Below are 21,387 nucleotides of genomic sequence, written 5' to 3'. Positions count from 1 at the left end.
TATAGAAATCATAGGATCAATATTGCTACAAAAATTATTGTCATTGTGGGGCGCCAGGGTGGCCCAGTTGGTTGAGTGTCCGACTTCAGCTCAGGTCATGATCTCACAGTTCACGGGTTTGAGCCCCATGTCAGGCTCTGCACTGACAGCTCAGAGCCTGGAGCATGCTTCAGGTTCTCTATCTCCCTCTCTCTCTGCCCCTCCTCCCCAAATAAATAAACACTAAAAATATATTTTAAAAATATAGTTTTCATTAATTAAATAAAAAGTTCAACATCAAAATACTTAATTACTCTTAAAAATACAATGAAGTTTAAAAAGGATTTTCCCAGGGTGCCTGGGTGGCTCAGTCAGTTTACTGTCCCACTTCAGCTCAGGTCATGATCTCACAGTTCAGGAGTTTGAGCCCCGCATTGGGTTCTGTGCTGACAGCTGAGAGCCTGGAGCCTGCTTCAGGATTCTGTGTCTGCCCCTTCCCTGCTCACACTCTGTCTCTGTCTCTCTCTCTCAAAAATAAATAAACATTTAGAAAAGTTTTTTTTAATAAAAAAATAAAAAGAATTTTCTCTATATCCTAATGTGCTTTATGTTTCTTCTTCATATACACAATCTAGTACACACAATTACACACTGAGTAAATTGTTAACAGGGGAATGGAATATATTTTTCAGTCAGTCAACAACATTTATCGAGCACCTTGGAATATACTTTTCAATGAGTTTGCTCAAACTATTACAGATTGTACATAAAAATTAGAATATCCAAGAAAATTACTGACTGTGGATGTCCCTTGGTATTCCAACGTCTGTTCAAATTAAAAGAAATTTATTTCCATTTTAACATCAGCATTTTAAAAAGAGTAACTTAACTAATAAAGAAAGGAATATAAACCTCTTCTCTGTCAGAGCAAAGAGATAGGGAGAAACCAGGATCTGTACAGTACCTTTTGTGTGGCTCTATGTCTTGAGGCAGGAAGTAACTTCATAGTCTTCTGAGAGGTCACTCCCACCTAAGGAAACACACCAGCCACCTAGTGAATGTTTTCTGATACACTAATTGGAAGTGATTACATAAGAGATTAAAAGAACCAGCAGATTCAATTCACTGTGTATTGCAATTAGTGATATGAAACAACTACTATCAGCGATAAACTTACTTTCTAATGAAATATATGCCACAAATTACAAAATATAGGAACCACCCCAAAATAGTAAAATTTATGCTATAAAGTTGTCAAGCCAAAAATAATGTGACACTAGTGGCAACATACTTTATGTTCATATTTCTAGAAGCCTTCATTAAAACCTTCATACAGTTATTCGTTTTTGTACAGTAATTAAAAATCTTTGGAAATAGATTACAATTATTAAAAATGCGACATAGAAGACTTCTGCGAAACACCGAACATGCTGAGGGTCATGTCATCCAATCTGATAGTGAGGACTATTTTACAAAAGGTATGGAAGATGCAAACAGCAGGGAACTGTCACTAGTGGCGCACAGTATGAGAGAAGACGTGGGGAGGATGGGGACCAATGGGACAGACATTGCAGTAAACAACAGATCATAAAAGGATTTACATATAGTGTAGAAGTACAACTTTCTTCTGTATTCTAAGGAGTAGTACTGAAGTTTAAAGTAATCTGTTTAGGGGGCGCCTGGGTGGCTCAGTCGGTTAAGCCTCCGACTTCGGCTCAGGTCATGATCTCGCGGTCCGTGAGTTCGAGCCCCGCGTCGGGCTCTGTGCTGACGGCTCAGAGCCTGGAACCTGTTTCAGATTCTGTGTCTCCCTCTCTCTCTCTGCCCCTCCCCTCATTCATGCTCTGTCTCTCTCTGTCTCAAAAATAAATAAAACATTAATTTTTTTTTTTAAATAGAGTAATCTGTTTAGATTTGCGTTTTTGAAACATTCTAACAAGTGATGTGAAGGACGGCTTGGAGGGAGGTGAAGCAGGAGGCTAGGAGTCCAAATAAGAGGCTATTTCAATTACTGGAGAAAGCGAAGATGAGGACCTGAATTGGGGGTAATGGAGATGGGGAAAAACATGGGACCAGTCAAGAGATGTTTAGGAGACAAAAGCAGTAGCAAAATGTGGTGACCAGTTCACTAAGGAAGATATTACGGTGAAAAGTACCTAGCATAGCTAGCAGGGAAACTGAGGGGGCAAACTTTTGTATCATGAGCCAAAACGGGATCACTGAAAAAGGAGATGAAAAAGAGGGACAGAATGGCTAGAGCTGAAATACTGAGAGGCAGGATAGTGTAAGAGAGAGAACACCAGCTCCGGAGTCAGAGACTTTGTTTCAAGTTAAGAACTTCATCCTTTTTCGCTGTTAAGTAATTACTTTCTCTGAGTCCCTAGATCCCCATCTATAACATTATCTACCAGAGAATTTTTATGAAGAGTAAATAGTAATGTATGTTAAGCTCATGAAGAAATTACATGTGCAATAAAGAGTTGTCGTTGGCTTTTATGATTATGTGGCTGGTGACGTCCAGCTCAAAGCGAGAAGTGTCTGGCGCTCGGGAGAAGGGGCTGGGGAGAGATGGAGGGAGATTCCCGGAGTTACGGGCCAACAGGTAGCTGCAGCCTGGGAGGCGTACGGCCTTGAAGAGGAATCCGAGATCACTTCAGCTCTTTCTAGGTATTCAAGGTATACTCTAAGTGTATACATGTACATTCTATATATTCTAGGTATGCTGGCAGCCTCCAGCAACGCGGGAGCGTCTGCCGCTTCTTTCCAAGTCCCCGCGGACCCTCAAGGGCGAGCAGTAGTTGCCCGTGACAGCGACAACGAGAGCGCAGCACCCAGCCCTGCACCTTCGCCGCCGCACCCGCTCTGGGCGACCCCGACAGACGTCAGTGGAAGGACAAAATCCTCTCAGGGAGCGGGGCTCGTCCCGCTTGGCGCCCGCTTTATTCCCTCAGGTTTACCTGTAAATAATCCGCTCGGTTTAAATTTAGATCCATGACGGTGGCACCGATGCTGGGGGCAGCGCCGGAACCGCACGGGAACAACAGAGGCTGCTGGACCTCAGGCCTCAAGGGTCCCGCTCGCGTCCCCTCGAAAGGCCAACCCCCCCCCCCCCTACGGCGGCCTCAGTTGGGGATGCACAGGCGTGGCGTCAAGGCTGCGGCGTCCAGTGTGACGTCAATACGCTCACGCGAGGGGAGCCCACGGCCAAAAGAGAAAGCCCCGCCCCTCTCCCAAAGAACCGCCCACTGACTTAACCTGCTCCAATCACAGGCAGAGAGGAACGGAGGACTAGGCCCAGGACACTAGAGAAAGGTGGTTTCCAGGGAGACTGGAGACGCAGTCTTGGCTCCACCCCCACCGCGGTCTAGAGAAGCACCTCTTTAAGTCTTTCTCAGTGTAGACCCCTGATGTGAAACTTATGTTGACTCTGAACTATTTTACTGACACGGGAAAGAGTCAAAGAATTAGGTTCCACCGTTACAGGAGTTAACTTACCACAATAGTTACCAAACTTTTGGCCTTACAGCCCCTTCCCAAAACAAACTATTGAGGACCCCAAAGACCTTTTGTTTATATAAGATCTGCTGATATTTACTATATTAGAAATTAGAACTGGAGGGGCGCCTGGGTGGCTCAGTCGGTTAAGTGTCCGACTCTTGATTTCAGCTTAGGATATCTCAGGCTTTGTGAGTTCAAGCCCCGATTCAGGTTCCACAAGAGTGCAGAGAGTGCTTGGGTTTCTCTCTCTCCCTCTCTCTCTCTCTCTGCCCCTTCCCTGCTCACAGGTTTGTGCTCGCTCTCTCAAGAATTAAAAAAAAAAAAAAAAAAAATTAGAAATTAGAACTGGAATTTTAAAAGTGTACTTAAAAATAAACTTATTACATAAAAATTTTAATGAAAACATTTGGGAGAAAAAAATAAAAAGTCTGCAAATTGGTGTTTGCAAATCTATTTACTGTCCACCTGAATAGACAAGCAAGTCCCAGATCTCCTACTGCATTCCATCTGTTGGTATATGTGGGTTGTTTTATTTAAGTATATGAAGAAAATCTGGCGCAAAATTAACAAGTGGTAGGTTCTTTTTTTTTTATGCTCGTAACTTTTGGCCATTTATTTTTATTTTTTATTTTTTATTACATGAAATTTATTGTCAACAAGTGGTAGTTTTTTACAAGCTAATTGCAATGTGGAATGTGTCTTCATTATATAACATCAAAGAAATCCTGTATGTTAATATCACCGTGGATTTAATCAGAAAAGTTGTGAAATATTGGAAAGCTATCTACCTCAGACATGGAAACAAATTTTGCAAACTTCTCATTTGTGCTTAAAAGGTCAAATTTTAAGCATTGGCAACAAATGTCAGTTGTTTTCCTTAAAATGATAGGTTCCCTTCTTGAATTCACAAGAAAGTGTATACCAAATACTCTAGTCTGACTAATCATAATTTTTGTCAGTTGTGCTTTTTTAAAGAAAGTGTTCCAGCTACCGTCTCCAATAATCACACAAATGCTTTTCCTTGAGACAATACCCCTCAGTATTTAGTAGAAATGCTTTATGCATACTTCCCATTTCATCACAGAATATCTGAAAGAAATGTATTCAAATTGAGACTTAAAATTAACAACTTTTACTGCTTCACAACGGACATATTTATGTAGTTTTGTTTCCTGCCAATATGTGGCATGAAGAATGCAGTAACTATTGAAGCCACTGCTTTGATTCATGTTTAAGCACCAACCGTACTTAACCACCATTGCTTTTGAACCATCAGTGCAAATGTCAACACAGTGCAAAAGGCAGATAACATCTTAGTGTAATGAAAAGAGTTTCAAAATCACAGACCCCCTGAATAGGCCTCAGAGACCTGCAGACTACTAGTGGCCTATAATGACCCAAGGTCTGACTGACAGCTAATATTCCCTGATCCTTTGATCATTTCTTCCTTAATGTACAGTGTTGTGACTAAAGAAATACTAAATATAGATGAGAAAGATACAGCCTCTTTCCTGATTTCTTCGGTTTACTAGGAGAGAGTTCACAAATGATTGTGAAACAAGAATTGAAACCCTGAGAAGGGGGTACTTCTTAGGAAGAATAATTATCTCCAGCAAGGGACGTGAGAAGGTTTTGTCTAGATACCAGAATGTTCTAGACAATTCTTTTTCTGAGGCTAAATAACTCCATATTAAAATAGCAGGGCCTGGAGATGGATTAGCTATGTGCAATTTGCGAAAAACACATACCAATTTAGACTCAACAAAAATACAGATACATTTCAGAAGTAAATTGAAAAATAAAGCCATAGGGGAGACAGGAGAACACAGAGTTGTACAGAATTTTATAGAATTTAGGGAGTTGGAAGGTGGAATACTTAGGGGCCCCATAATAAATTACCACAAACTGAGTGACTTTATACAACAGAAATTTATTTTCTCACAGGTCTTACAGGCTAGAAATATAAGATCAAAGTGTGAGAAGGGAACCAAACCAATCTTCTAAGGCTTCTCACCTTGCCTTGTGATGCCCATCTTCTCCTCCTGGATTCACAAGGTCTTCCCTCTTTGCAAGTCTGTATCCTAATCTCTTCTGATAAGGAAACCAGTCAAATTGGATGGATCAAGGCCCATCCTAATGATCTCATTTTACGGTAATTACCTCTTTAGAGGTCCTACTTCCAAATACAGTTACATTCTGAGGTACTTGGAGTTAGGACTTCAACATATGAATTTAAGTGGGACACAATTCAGCCTATATCAGAAGGGAACTTGTCTGATCTTAACAGGAATGAAAGAAATCAAAAAGAAAAAAACAGATATTAAGAATAAAGATGAAACATTTCAATATGTGACAAAATTTTTAAAATATAAACAAACATTTGGGATATATATGCAAACTTACTATCTTTATAAACAGTTCATACAAGTTAATAAAGAAATAGTATTACTCCAATAAGTAAACAGGTAAAAATATTAACAGACATTTCACGAAGAAAGTAGCTACTGAACAAACTTATAGAAATCTATCACCTTCATTTGTAATTGATAATATTAAAGCAAGATACCCTTTTATTTTACCTTTCAAATTAGAAAAAGATGTAAGTGATAACACTGCATATTGTAGAGAGGGCATGTGCTCATCAACTGTGATGCTTAAAACTGGCAATAAAACCCTTTCAAAAGCAATGTAGAAATATGCATCCGAACCTATAAATGTGGGATATTTTTAACCCATAACCCCAATTTTGGATATTTAGTTTTACAGAAACAAAGCAAAGTAACAAGTCGTCATTGAGGAACCACTTAAAATGCAGATATAACTATCCAATAAAGAAATGGTGCCTCCACTTTATCAACTACTGTGCAGCCACTGAAAGTGGAAATAATGAAGGCTGGAAAGCAATGTGGGAAATGCTCAGCATCATACTAAAAGCATAATATAAAGTAGTGTATATGCTATGATTACAATTATAGGAAGGGACTTGTTATGAAATAAATCCAAAAAAATTTTTGTTGGTTATAAATGATTATAAACTTTCCTCCTCTTGTTTTGTGTTTTCCATATGATGTTTGCATTGTTTTTAATAAAAATTTTCAATTTGAAAATAAAATTGTTAAAAAATAAAATTAAAAATTAAGCAATCCTCAAAATCTGTGTTTAACTGCATAGTTTCGAAGGTAGGCATTCTACTGTCCCTGAGATTGCAAGGTTCTGATAAAGGATTATCCAAGGCAGTGGGTACCAAATCTTCCCAGTCTGTTTTGTTTCCCTTCTTAAGTCCTGGCAATGCATGTTAACAACTTAAGGAAAATGGTACTGATATTTATTATTGCTACGTTTTTGCATTATAACAAAGAAATAAAAATCCTGAAAACCTGATGAATGGGCAGGAATTATCTTTTTAAAAATTACTCTCGTAAATTTGACAAGTATTCCAGGGCTGAGCAAAATCTTAGAAACCATTAATCCAATGTTTTCTCTTTCATATCCACAAACCACTTTCATAGTAATATATAACCTTTCAAATCCCATAGGATTTTTAATAATTATCTCATTTTTTCATTGTGAAATTTTGTAATTAATTTGGGCATCTACAAGCCAAGGTGAGAAAAGAAAATGTTTGTGTAGAAATGTAGCTTTAAAGATAAGGCATTTTATTTTAGATTGCTATATTATTTAAGGTAGCGTTATAAAATTCATCTTCTTGCAATCTTTTTTAAAAGCTGTTTTAAGTTTATGTATTTTTTGGAGAGAGAGAGTGGGAGAGGGGCAGAGAGAGACAGAGAGAGAGAGAGAGAGGGAGAGGGAGAAACAGAGAATCCTAAGCAGGCTCTGCACTGTCAGCATGGAGCCTGATACAGGGCTCAAACTCACGAACCCATGAAATCACGACCTGAGCTGAAGCCAAGAGTCGCATGCTTAGCCAAGTGAGCCACCTGGCTCTTCCTATAATCTTTATAATATTTGTAATCAAAATATATACTGGCAATTCTTATTTCCCATTTAATAAGTGATGCCCACTGTTTATTTACTTTAATTGTGTAAAAGAAAAGAGTTTATTTTGAAGATCAAATTTATTTTAAAACATTAAAATGAGGCTATGATATAGCATCAAAAATACACAAAAAGAGCTTTATGATACTTAGAATTCTTTCATTTTGCATCTAGAAAAGGCAAGTGATTTTTTTTAAGTACTGTGTTTTGTTTCTAAATGGCAAAATTTTCAAAGTACTAATTTTAAATACTTCTTATATAATTAGCAGGGTGGGGAGTTTTTCTTCACAAAAATGAAAAGCCAAGTTAGAGAAAACTGCCACTATAATGCATCTTTTTAAACATATTTTAAGGTACTAGAGACATCTTGGTGGATTACATTAAAAAAAATAAAATGATTATATCTTACATGTGATAAAAATCACCTTCAGACAAATTTACAGAAGTATCATGCACTTCAGTAACTTATAAACCTTATGCTGCAGTCTCAAAGCAACCCTTATGAGTATAAATTAAATAACTTATGACTAAGAATAAGAGCAATTTAAATTGCATTATAGTTAAAACCATAATACAGCTAAAGGTGGTTGACTGAGTGATTGACTCATGAGTATATACATTAGTCTCCACTAACATGTGGTACCAACTGGGAAACCCTCAAACTCGTATTTTAAAAAATTAATAACCTTTTAGATTGATTTTAAAAAAGAAACATGGAAAGAAAGATCATTACCACCTTGGGTGATGATACCAATCCCCTGAAAGAACTCTGAGACACCCAAAGACTGAGAATCTGCTTGTGGCAAAGCCCTGTTTGATGGAACATGGTAGAAGACCAGATTTGTCCCAGGGCACACAATAAACAATTAATGTGACTTCAGTTCTTTTTAGACATCATTCATAAGACACTTTACCTTCCCATTTCTAACAGCTTCTTTCATTTGGCTTAACGCATTTGAAATAAAAATATATTGGACACGATTGAGTAAGACAGTTGTCTTAAGTGGTAGTAAATTTGCTTTTAACAATCACAAAATACATGTCATTTTTAAGTTTTTAAAGTACACAGAACTCTGAAGACACCAGATACTATTTTGCTTATTTCCCTGTTTTATTTCAAGTCTATAAATCTAAGCTTCTCAATGTATTGTGAATTCCATTAAGTCAAGGGTCTTCAGCAAATTTAATACAGAAACACTTACAGTACCAAAATTTTTTTTTTTTAATTTTTTTTTTTCAACGTTTTTATTTATTTTTGGGACAGAGAGAGACAGAGCATGAACGGGGGAGGGGCAGAGAGAGAGGGAGACACAGAATCGGAAGCAGGCTCCAGGCTCTGAGCCATCAGCCCAGAGCCCGACGCGGGGCTCGAACTCACAGACCGCGAGATCGTGACCTGGCTGAAGTCGGACGCTTAACCGACTGCGCCACCCAGGCGCCCCTACAGTACCAAAATTTTTAAAGAGTAAGCCTAAGAAGCAATTTGAGAGTTGCTTCCTTTCCTTTATCTGTAACTGAGGAAAAAACTAAGAATAGCAAAGAAGTTAAAAAAAGATATAGGACTTGGATAATTTTCTAATTAATCATAATCACCTAAATGTCTTTCACTAAACAAAATTGTTTTGGTTCTGTTAAAATGTTCCCTTCTCCAAGTTGCCCCACCTAATTCTTTGAGCATGGCTTCTAAGCCCAATGTTCCTGTTAAAACAGTGAGACAAAGTGTTGCTGGCCCAGAGCTATTATTCACCTCAAAGAAGTATTAATTTTGATAACAATCACCTAGAATAATCCTTACCTTGCCTCTATATTATCACAGTAATACCTATGTCTTAGGATGAGTTCACTAGGGACAAAGCCTAATAAGATTTGGATATGATATATTGAAGGAATGTTCTCAGCAGAAAGGGAGGAAGGGAGACAGGATAATAGAGGGAAAAGCTAAACACAGATTTGGTCTCAACTGGAGTCTGGCCAAGCCTAATCCCTTCTGCAGCTCTTGAGCATGAACTACACCAAAAAATGTGGCCCACCTTAAGACAAGGGCCCAGCCTTTTTATTTCCACCCCAGTTGGTCACTGGTAAGGGGAAGGGGAGACATAACATCCAGGGCTTCCTTTCAGTTGAGGGCAATTCCCTGGGGAAGTGGATTGTTGGGAACTGCTATTCTGGGAACACTCACAGAATCTGGGAGATGCCTGCACTGGCCCATTAAAAAGGATCTGGGTAGGATATCAATAGTATCCACCACATCTTGGCATCACATCTTCTTTCTTGGCTACCACCTAGAAACTATGAAGAAGGAAAAAAATGAAATAACAGAAATGTACCAGTTTTACATAAGCATAGTAAATAAAGGAAAAACCACCTATGTTTGGAGCTCTGCAGTTGTGAAAGGCATAGACGACAAAAAAAAAAAATGTATTTTCTTACAGGATATAGTTGCCATGAGCTTTATTTTCATTCAACACTCCAAGGATCCTAGGAAGAATGTCCTCAGCTAAATCTGACACTTTTCCATTCAACACTTTTTCAATCCCAATTAGGAAGATTACTAAATATGCTGTCCCATAGGTACAGGAAAAACCTTTTACTCTTGGAATCCTAGACAATACTAGAAGACTGTAAGTATTTTCTATTATAGAAATTTCATATCTTTACTGTTTTAATATAAACTATAGTAACATATAACAAAGAAAAAAATCAATATTTTATTTAGCTCTGAGGTATAACATAAAATATATAAAGTTTGAAAAATGTTTAACACAAAATACCATTTGCAAAGCACAAAAGTTAAAGAAAAATTCTAAAATGGTAGCAAAAATGTATAAAGTTCTTTTCTTTTTTTTAAATTTTTTTTTAATGTTTGTTTATTTTTGCAACAGAGAGAAACACAGCATGAGCAGGGAAGGGGCAGAGAGAGAGGGAGACACAGAATGTGAAGCAGGCTCCAGGCTCTGAGCTGTCAGCACAGAGCCCGACGCGGGGCTCGAACTAACGAACTGTGAGATCATGACCTGAGCCGAAGTCGGATGCTTAACCGACTAAGCCACCCAGGCGCCCCTATAAAGTTCTTTTCTTACATTAACTGTTTTAAATCCCCAAAAGTAGAAATGAAGAAATAATCTTTAAAGAGCTACCATTTAATGGTCATTTTGTTTTCATGTCTAGAAAACAAAAAATGTGTGATACTATTGAGTTTTAGCATATAATGTATTTAATTGTTTTTTAGAACCTATGAAACTACCCTTAAGCTATGACAATTCGTATTCCTGTATGACTTGACAAAAACAGAGTGAAGAGAATCCAGATAGGTATAACTCCATGAGACAAAACCTAGCTGGTAAAAAAAAAAAAAAAATACTTTGTTTTATGGTCTGTGAAGAGATGAGGGAAATTACTGGCCTGTACCCCCATTCTTATTAAGGGGATGCATGAGGTGTTGTGGATATTACCAGTATTTAACTCACTTATAAAATAAAAATCAAATACAGATTCATCACCACCTATTTTGTATAGAAAGTGTAATTGAAATGCTTTGATAAGAAAAAGGATGTCAATCATTGTAAGCAATGATGGCAAGAGATGCCTCAAAGGGAAACGAAACATACCTGGTGAGGCTTGGATATGTGTTTCCAGGTAGACAGCCATTACTTTTTCCTGGTTCTTCCCATAGACATACCCTCTAAAACTCAGAATGAAGCTAATGGGCAAGATAGAAGTCAGTCATTGATATCTTATTTAGCATTAAAGCATCAGAGGCAGAAATTAGAAGGTTATAACAAAATAGCAACCCTGCATATCCTCTAACTTTAAAAAACTCACCATCCCACTAAATAAATTCACATTATTGAAAAACAACAAATGAAAATTTAAGACAGAAAGCAAAGAGTATATACTTTAGAAAAATCTTTAATGTGTTGTTTGGAACAATTCTATGAAACTTAAATATGTAATTATATTTTCTATTAACCCATTTCATTGTTAAATTCTTCATTTGGGGCTCAAAGGTTCTAGGATTATGAGTGATGCCAAAAATTCTAAGAAAATCTTACCAAGTCATAGCCAGTTATAAAATTTCATGTTTCTATTTTTTTTTAAAAATGTCTTCAGCCTTTGGACAACGGAAGGAATGCTACATAGTGATGACCTTTTTATTTTTATTTGTATTTTGTTGGCAGTTCAGTTCAGTTGGGTTCAACATTTATTGAGCACCTACTATGTACCAGGCACTGTACTAGATGCTGGAGACACAAAGATGAATAAGACATGGTCCCTGTCCCCAAGGAGCTTACGTCTCTTGGAGGCAAACAGGTAGTGCAAAGACATAGAGTTTATTCTAAAGTGGACGAAAATGTCAGTAATGTAATAATACTGGGCCTTTAAATACAATGGCATGTCATTGTTTATAATGTCAAGGCAGACAATCAAAATGAAGACCATTTTCATGTGATAAAACAGTAAAATCATTAAGACCTAACTTTTAAAGATTCACATGATAAAGGCAGTTAAAACTAAAAATTTACACCACAGTTTTTCAAGTATTTCATACTTAGAAATATTATTGCCCACATTTGTGCTATAGTCAAAGCCATTATTCCAGGTTACTGAATCATTCACATCTCAGCATGCTAGGATTCAGTTTCTCACTGAGTTTATGAATCAGAACGGCTAATTCCTCAGTTGCTTGGCTCTTGTCCTCTAAAAGTTCATAACGAAGGCTGGAGATATCTTGTTTGATTTCTTTTAATTCACCTATAGTATTTGTATTAAAAAAAAAACATATCATGGGTAATTTGCTCTTTGGATTTAGAAAAGAACAAAGAATGAATTCATACAATATGAACACATTTGCTTCATAAAGTCCAAGGTACTTTTTTCAATTTTTTTTCCTTCAAGATATTTAAGAAATATTAATCTTTAAAAATATACTGATCTTTGACAAAAGCTATAAAAATAGTCCAGCTATGTTTTCAGTAGTAGAACTCAAAGTGTTGTTCTGGGGCTCAACCACCTCTTAACACAGGGTGATTTTTCTGTTAACTGATCTGCAATCGGGGTATCTCCATCCTGTCTATAGAGGGTCCCTTTGGTTCCCTCAGACCCATAAGGGTTGAAACCTATGTGGATTATCCCCCTTTGCTAGGATGGAAGAGAACCCTAGCAAAATGCAACTTAATTAAAGCTTAGTCAATCTATTTAACAGGCAAATACTCATATGAAACAACTAAATTTTATGTCAAGTTTGAGGAGTTGGGAAGAACATAAAGTGATTATGAAGGAAGGCAGTGGTAATGAACTTGGAGCCAAGGAAGGGTTTGTAAGACACAGAGAACCAATGTATAAGGAAGTAACAAGCAACGGTGAAATTAAGTTTAAATGTGAAACCACTAGCAATGTGTACATACATAAGAAACTCCATAGGAGACTTTTGGCTATTAAAACACAACTATACCCATAATTAAGCTTGGCAGTATTTTGATCATATGTAGACTGCAATTAAAAACTGGATTCTCTTGCAAATGATTATCATGTAGATAAGCCACTGACGTCGAAAGGTGAACTTTGGGGCAGAAATTTATCTTGAATCTATAAGAAGTGATTCTTCAAATCATTGGTATTTCAACAGCTTTTTATAATAGAATCACATGTAAAACATACCTTTAATGATATTCCCTGCTACCTTTATCATGGTTTAAAGTATAATTTCTATGTTCTTATATATATGAAAGTCAGAACCTCTTTATCTTAAGGAATTCTATTTTTTAGGACTACACATAAAACATTTTCAGATTCATTTTGTTTAGACCAGAAAAAAAAAAAGTGCTTCTTCCTTTCCCATTTGGCAATATGATCTAATTTGAAGTCACAAGGCCAGTCTTTGGTGAAATGAGTAGATTTTCACTCCATTAAGTATTATATTTGGACTATAAACCCAGTGGATCCCCTTTTGCATGCCTACTGCCATATCCTCCTTCCTTGTTTTTGACTTATGGGGAAACTATACTTTTATTTTATTTTTTTGAGAGAGAGCTAGAGAGAGAGAAAGAATGAGAGAGAGCAGGGGAGGGACAGAAGAAGAGGATGAGAGAGAACCTTAAGCAGATCTCATTCCCAGCACAGAGCCCAAAGCAGGGCTCAATCTCACAACCATGGGACCATGACTGGAGCCAACATCAAGAGTTGGATGCTTAACCAGCTGAGCCACTCAGGTGCCCCAGAAGACTATACATTAAGTGTTACATGTAGTCTGCCAATACAGCAAACACAAATTACTCAGCCTCTTCAGACTTCAGTCCCTTCATTTATTAATGAAGCTGTTAAACTGTATGATAGTTTAATTAGAACTTTGTTCAAAACTCCAAATTCTCACTAACTCATTTTCCTCTTTGGTAAAAGGACTTGGAAGATGCTCCTTGGTTTTAATGCTTTCAGCCATCCAATTCCCCAGATAACTTTGTTTTTGTACCCCTTCCCCCCAGGGAGGTTATTGCACAAATGATCAGATTTCCACTTTCTAGACTACAATCCCTTTCCAATCCTATCTCCCTGAGACAATTTCTAGGGCATCATGATTGGATTTTTGCTGATCCTCAATCACACATTCATAGACTTCTTTTCTACATACATGTATCATTGGACTGACTCAGATTTTCAAGGGATTCCTTGTGCTCATCAAGTAATGGCTTCAAAACCCATCACCAGTTTTATTTAGTTTAGCCCTTTCTCTCTTATCAGCACAGATAGAGATCATCTGGTGGCATCTCACTGGTGTTGTAAGCTACAGTTTCCATTTTTAAGGCAACTTATTTCTCCAAGTTTGTTTGTTTGTTTGTTTTCCAACTCTGGGCCTATGCTTTGACCCACCTAGCCTTTGGTGAAACATTTTTATAATCCAGACAGATGCCCTGCCTAGGATATATGTGGAAAAATAGGCACCATTAAGGAAGGAGCCAAGAAGAAAAGTGAAAGGCAAAAGAGAAACACTAGATGAGAGCAAGATTTGGGTATAACAAAGCAAAGATTTTCCTGAAGAAATGTGGATTCTATTTGAGCCAAGGAGTCAATTATTTTATTGGAAAATGTTAATATTGGAAAAAGGTTAATACTCATGTGCACTCACTGAAAACAGAACTGAAACTACTGACTACCTTATATAATAGGGATTTAAAAGCTTCCAGAAAGATAGCAGGTTTTACATTCTAAGAATCAGGGCATTCCGAGAAGAGATAAATGGTCTCTGAATGACATTTTAAATAACCATTCCTTTAAAAAGATAATTTTAGAAATTAACATAAGATTCTCCTGTCAATCTTGGAACTATTACCTGAGATTAGATTTTTAAAGTATCCTTCAATAACAAGTTTCCCAAGTTCATCAAGTTAGTTGCAAAAGGATGTTTCTCAAGTTGGAGATGCTTACCTTCATTAACTTCATCATTTTCCTTGTCCACTTGTGCTTTCAGAACATATCGCTTTATAAGTCTTTTCATTATCTGCTGTTGATCAAAAAGAAATGTTTATATCACCAATGATACATATAAGTAACCCAGATCCTATTCTCCAGAGAGTCGCACATTACCTGTAAAGCAAACACAACTTAGGAGAGAGAGATTTTATATAACTATTTACAGAAGATTCACCCAGATTCCACAACTTAATGGTTTTTCACCTTCTACTGAGATTTACTGCATAATCCACAAACATTCTCCCATATCCCTAGGAATGGAAGATGCTATATAAAAAAAAAGTTAAGTTGGAAGATTTCAATTCATGGTTTCTCTTTCAACTGATGATTTCTCTTTAAGATGTGCTGATACTATATTATCACCTATACTACCTTATTTTCTCACTGTCAAATATATATTCGACAGAGAAAAATTGGAAAATACAGAAAAGAACAAAAGAAATAAACAAAAATCATCAATTGTTCTACTATCCAAAGATAATCATTGTTGTTATTTTGGTGTATGTATCTTTAAATTCTGTATACATACTAATTACCACATGTATATTTTATACTTTCTAAATACCATATATTCTGTTATATTGTGTGCTTTCCTCTCATAGAAATATATATTTTGAGTATATTTCAATCTAAATAAATTCTCTTACAGGATAATTGTTTACCCATAATAAGAAAATAAAATTGGAGCCCTATTTCATACCATGTACACAAAAATTAATTTCAGATGCATCTTAAATATGAAAGACAAAGCTTTTAAATACTTTAAAATAAAGCATAAGAAAATATATTTATAAATTCAGTGTAGAGCTGGGTGTTTTTAAAACAAGATTTAAAAATTCCAAGTATAATAGAAGAGACTGATAAATTCAACTTTATTAAAATTAAAACTTCATTAAAAGTTCTGTTTATAAATATACTATAAAAAAGTAAAAAAGAAAGTCACAAGTTGAAAGAAAATATTGGCAATACCTATAACTGATAAAAAATTAAATTTGGATCTAAAATATGTGACTTTGAGTAAGAAAAACTCAAATAACCCAATAGAAAAAAGAGCAAAGACAAACAGACATTGCACAGAAATGGAAACAAGAATGGTCAGTAGGCCTATAAAACAATTTCAAATTCTTTTCTTGGGGAAATACAAATTACAATTAAAAGGAGACACAATTACACATCTGCACAGGGAAAAGATTAATACATCTCATAATGCCAAATGTTGGAAAGAATATGCATCAATGGGGACTTTTACACTTTACTGGCATGAGTATAGATAGACCATTTGGAAAAGCAATTTGGCATTAACTTTTAAAGCTGAATACTCACATACCCTTTCACCCAGAAAGTCCACTCTTTGATATAGAGCCTGGAAAAACTTTACACATGTGGACCAAGAGACATAAACAAAAATGTTTATAGCAATCTTGTCCAAAATAGCAAATAAAAGTCTGGAAACAGTCTAAACAAACATCAACAGGAGAATAGACAAATGGTGGTATGTTACACAATGTAATGTCATTGTGTCCACTAACGAAATTAAATAATGAAATTAGCCATAGCCACACACAGCAGTATGGATGAATCTTAGAAGCATAAATGTTGAATGAAAAATTCAATTTGCAGACTTCACAAAGTATGAAACTATTCTTTAAAAGCTCAAGAACAAGTATATCTATATAATGCTTGGTAGGAATATTTGCATTATGTAGCAAGTCTATATTTGAAAAGAAAACAAAAGCAAGAGGCTGAGAAACCCAAACTTCAAGTTAGTGATTACCTCTTAGGTGGAGGCAAGGGGCGGGCCAGAGAGAAGCAACGAAGTAGAGGCCATGGATAGATAATGTTATCATTCTTAGGCAGGTGGTAGTTTCCATAGGTGTACATGTAATTTTAACTTATTATGTGTTGTACACATTCTTGTGCATATATCAAATATCACATTAAAAAATAAAAGAGGGGGAAGGCCTCAACTGAAATGAAAATATAGTAGGAATAGAAAATCTGTCTTAATTTTTAGGAAGTGGAAATTATGAACCTAAGTGACCCATTAGATGCCAAGCTCAAGAAAAGGATAAATCTAGGAATATTCACAATGTCTGTCTCAAAGAACAACAGATCAAGAGAGAGCCTATGTTATTGAAAAGGAAAAATTCACTTTACCAATCACAGTAAAATATAAAACCTATTGAAATCTGTGAATGTAGACTTTAGGGCAGACTCACAGCCACGTGGATCTTGGCCTGGATTTGCTCACTCCTTCACCAAACATTTATTGAGAGCCAACTCTGTGCCAGGTACTGTACTAAATGCTAGGCATGCAATAGTGAACACAACTCCTACTAATAAAGTTTCAATGGAACAATTCACTATGATGGGTGAACATATCAGGGATCTAATTTAGTTTAGGGGACAGCAGAGTTGATTCCTATAAAAAGAAAATACAAAGAAATGTGTATCAGTTAAAAGCAGCTTGAAAGATGGTAATACAAATCAGCGGGAAAGAAAAGACTATTCAACAAATAGTATTGATACAAGAACTATCCTTATGGGAAAATTAAAATTAGATCTCTATACCTCATACACCATAAACAAAAAAGTTTTTAAAGAGTCAAATAGACAAAAGATCTAAATGTGAAAAGCAAAATTTTGAAAAGAATAGGGAAATAGTTATTGAAAAAGCTAAAGGAAGGGCATCTGGGTGTCTCAGTTGGTTGAGTATCTGACTCTAAATTTCAGCTCAGAACATGATCTCATGGTTCGTGGGTTCAAGCCCCATGTAGGGCTCTGCCCTGACAGTGCGGTGCCTGCTTGGGATTCTCTCTATCCCTCTCTCTCTCTCTGCCCTTCCTCTCTTATGCTCTCTCTCTTGAAATAAGTAAATAAACTTAAAATGGAAAAAGCTAAAAGAAAGGATGAGCTATAAGGAAAAGATTAATAAATCTGACTATATTAAGACATTTAAAAACTTTTATACAAGAAAATACCAATGAAATGCAACCTTATGTCAAATGGTATTTTTCCAGTTGTCCTGGAATTGTCGATAAATCCAAAACTGATGAGAAGGGATACTAAGTACTCCATGGTCTAAGACCAAGCTGTCACTAGCAATTGGGACCAGCCACCTCTCATTAAGACTTACTGAGAATTGCTAGACCAGTACTTACCACCAACTTCCTTCTCACCCCACATAAGTAAGAGGACAGAGACATGGGAGGGATCATGGACTTCTGGAGAGGTTATTCTTTTTCCTGGGTGGAAGGGAGGTGGTACACCTCCACTTCCCAGAAGCTAAGGAGGGGGGTGGAAAGCCAAGGCAATCACTCATAAAGATTAGAGTTGCCTAAACAAAAGGCCTGGTATCTTGCTTCCAATTAAATGTCTATTCTGGCAAACTTGCTGACCTGCTCCTGGCAATTAAGTCAGGGGGAAAAAAGAACTGAGATGAGAGAGGAACAGCCTTTGGGTCAACCTGTATTCTCATTATTTGGCAAAAGGATAAATTTCCACTATATTGGGTGGAAGGCAAGAAGACATCTCAGTGGGAAAGGATTCAATAAATGGGGCTGGGATGATGCGCTATCCTTTTGGAAAAGGTGAAAATTAGATGTGAACCTTAAATCAGAGTCAGATCTCTGCTTCAGGAGCTGTGCAAAAGTAAAGTAGCTTACATGGCCTTTTCAAACCCTCTAAACATGCCCCCAACCCAGTTAGAGAGAGGCAGCACATGGGTGTCTGCCACAGTCAGGATGTTAAAACTTGGTCAACATTAGAGCAGTAGTGACCAACAAGAAAGAAACTTCACCACAGTGAGCTCAAATGAAAAGATGCCTGCCCTCTGGCTTCTTCTTCCTATTCCACATAGCAGAGGATTAACACCTTGATGAGCTAGCAGGGGGAGATATGTACAAAGTAGACCACAGCCTTTCTCCACTAGAGACATGGAAACGTTTAGCTTATGCTAAAAAAAAATAAGAAGAGCTTTAGATTTGATTTGAAGATTTATACATCAAAATAAACTTAACTGTCTCTTTAATTACAAAAATGAGACTTTCTAATAACCAAGTCACTGGAATGTTCTGGAATCTTGACCAGATGTTGTAAAGGGATCTTCCATTCAATGGAAAAGAAGAGTTCAAAATAGGACAGTTAGTGGAAAATTATTGAAAACAAAGTCATTTTATATGGGTTAAGACTCCTTAATGAACCCATTACACAAAGTTAAAAGACAAACCAAAAAGTGAGAGAAGTTGTTGGCAAAACACATCAACAAAGAATCAGTAAGGCGAATATTACAGAATTTTGACAAGTCAGTAAGACAAATGGCAAAGTAGAATTAGGCAAAGGAATTCAAATTCACAAAAAAGGAAATCTGAATGACCAACAAACATAGGAAAAGATGTTCAATCTCACTAGTACTCAGAGAAGAGTGAATTAATAAATTCACACCTATGAGTTTAGCAAACACTTTTTCTCTTGAAAAAAATTCAAATCTAAAGAAAAGTTGAAAGTAAAATGAATTCACATATACCCTTCACCTAGATTCACCAATGTTAGAAATTTGCTACATTGCTTAATCTCACTCTCTGTATTATTATATTGCTAAAGCATTTGAAAATAATTCTGAGACATCGTGTCCCTTTATCCCTAAATACATCGACGAGTATTCCCAAAGAACAAGAATATTCTCTTATATAACCATGCTACAATGATAAAACTTCAAAAAAATTAACAAGGGAGCAAAAACCATTTAATACATAATCCAGACTTTGTTTCATTTTCCCAACTGAGGAACAACACTGTTTTTAGATGTTACGTATCTTTAGTCTTCTTTAATCTGGAATAGTTCCTTGTCCTTTGTTTTTCCTGATGCTAACATTTTTGAAGATGTACAGGGCAGCTATTTTTAGTAGGCAAAATTTTGAAAATCTGTTAATATCAAGTCCTTCTGAGAACAATGAGAAACTCTCATACCCTGTTGCTGGAAATATAAACTGATAGAACTATTCTCAGGTATATAATCCATAAAAAACACAAATGCATAAAAGGAGACATTTACTAAGATGTTCACTACAGCATTATTTATAATACTCAAAAATGGAAAATAAGCTAAATATTCATACAATGGATTATACTGTAGCAGTGAGAATAGAAAACAAGATATACACATATTAACATAGATCATTCTCAAAAGCATAAAGTGGAAAAAAAGCAGAATATGTAGTATATTATTAATTTATGTATATGTCAAAAACACATAAAACCAGTCCATAAAGGTATGAGTGTACTCATGTAAGTAATAAATATATAGAAGAAAACATGGCAAGAACTTGCATGAACTTCAATATAGTGAAGATAGCTGGGGAGAGATAAAGGCTATTGTAATAGAGTAGGTAGGGGAATTTTGTTGTATCAAAAAATCCTTACAAAAAAGGTCCAAAAAGAATACTGTAAAATGTTAACATTTATTAAATCAAGATGTTAGTGGCACAGATGTCTAACAGGATATTTGTGGTACCATTCTGCGTTAGAAATAGTTCATAATTAAAATTCAAAATCTAATAAAATCAAAACTACTAAAGGGGATTCTGGTTGGCTCAGCTGGTTGAGCATCCTACTGTTGATTTCATCTCAGGCCATGATCTCATGCTTGTGGATTGAGCACTGCGGCAGGCTCTCCATGCTGGGCATGGAGTCTGCTTGGGATTCTCTCTCTCTCTCTTTCTCTGTCCCTCCCCTGTTCTATCAAAACAACAACAACAACAACAAAAAACCCAAGAAACAAAAAACCAAAAACAATCAAAAAAAAAAAAAAAAAACAAACCCAACAACATACAACTACTAAAATATTCTTCTGAGTAGGTTTTTTGTTTGTGTTTTTTTTTCTTTTAGAGAGAGAGAGGGCACAAGTGAGTGAGAGTGGAGAGAGAGTGGGAGAGAGAGAGAATCCCACAAGGGAAGACAGACAGAGAGAGAGAGAGAGAGAGAGAGAGAGAGAGAGAGAGAGAGAGAGAGAGAAGTAGGACTCGTGCTCACCTGAAGTGGGGCTCAAGCTAAACCGGTGGGGGACTCAAACTCATGAGCTATGAGATCATGACCTGAGCCGAAGTCAGATGTTTAACCGCCTGAGCCACCCAGGCATCCCCTAAGTAGAGGTGCCTATCAAATTGATGTGCCTCACCAGCCTGGGCATTCATTCCATCTTCAGCAGCAACAGCCCTTAATTATAATAAATAAACAAATATTTTTCACTTCTACAAAGCTGTAAAAACTTTAGTTAATATAAATAGAGAATAATTCAGAGCTTATAAGGGTCTTGTTTAGAACCATTCAGGAATGTGTTATTTAGAAATCTTACCTCCACAAAAAATAAGATTGCTTAAAGGGAGACAGAATGGGTTCAGAATTTAAAAAAATCTCTTAAGGTGAACACATGTCTTTAATAGCTGAGTGAAC

The 21,387-nt window shown here is 36.4% G+C and overlaps 2 protein-coding genes across 8 annotated transcripts in view; both read right to left on the bottom strand.

Annotated features, from left to right (window-relative positions):
- The window catches only part of BBS7 (Bardet-Biedl syndrome 7), a 36,710-nt gene extending 33,564 nt beyond the window's left edge, over positions 1–3,146 (bottom strand). The window contains exons 1-2 of one of the 3 annotated variants that reach the window (XM_006930881.5): positions 2,937–3,146; positions 944–1,009 (exon numbers count right to left, since the gene is read on the bottom strand). In XM_006930881.5, coding sequence (XP_006930943.2) covers positions 944–1,009; positions 2,937–2,972 — 102 coding nt within the window. In that variant the 5' untranslated portion in view covers positions 2,973–3,146. The remainder of the gene's footprint in view (positions 1–943; positions 1,010–2,936) is intronic. The other 2 variants (XM_045055916.1, XM_003985033.6) reach the window with 2 other exon arrangements.
- An 8,218-nt stretch (positions 3,147–11,364) lies between these two features.
- Positions 11,365–21,387, bottom strand: part of TRPC3 (transient receptor potential cation channel subfamily C member 3) — a 72,730-nt gene continuing 62,707 nt past the window's right edge. For 3 of the 5 annotated variants that reach the window (XM_023252838.2, XM_023252836.2, XM_023252837.2), the window contains 2 exons: positions 14,893–14,968; positions 11,365–12,225 (listed from right to left, as the gene is read on the bottom strand). In XM_023252838.2, coding sequence (XP_023108606.1) covers positions 12,083–12,225; positions 14,893–14,968 — 219 coding nt within the window. In that variant the 3' untranslated portion in view covers positions 11,365–12,082. The remainder of the gene's footprint in view (positions 12,226–14,892; positions 14,969–21,387) is intronic. The other 2 variants (XM_045055913.1, XM_045055914.1) reach the window with 1 other exon arrangement.

The sequence above is a fragment of the Felis catus genome, chromosome B1 (assembly GCF_018350175.1).
Source record: "Felis catus isolate Fca126 chromosome B1, F.catus_Fca126_mat1.0, whole genome shotgun sequence".
NCBI classification, from domain to species: Eukaryota; Metazoa; Chordata; class Mammalia; order Carnivora; family Felidae; genus Felis; species Felis catus.
This window is presented reverse-complemented; position numbering and strand designations above follow the sequence as displayed.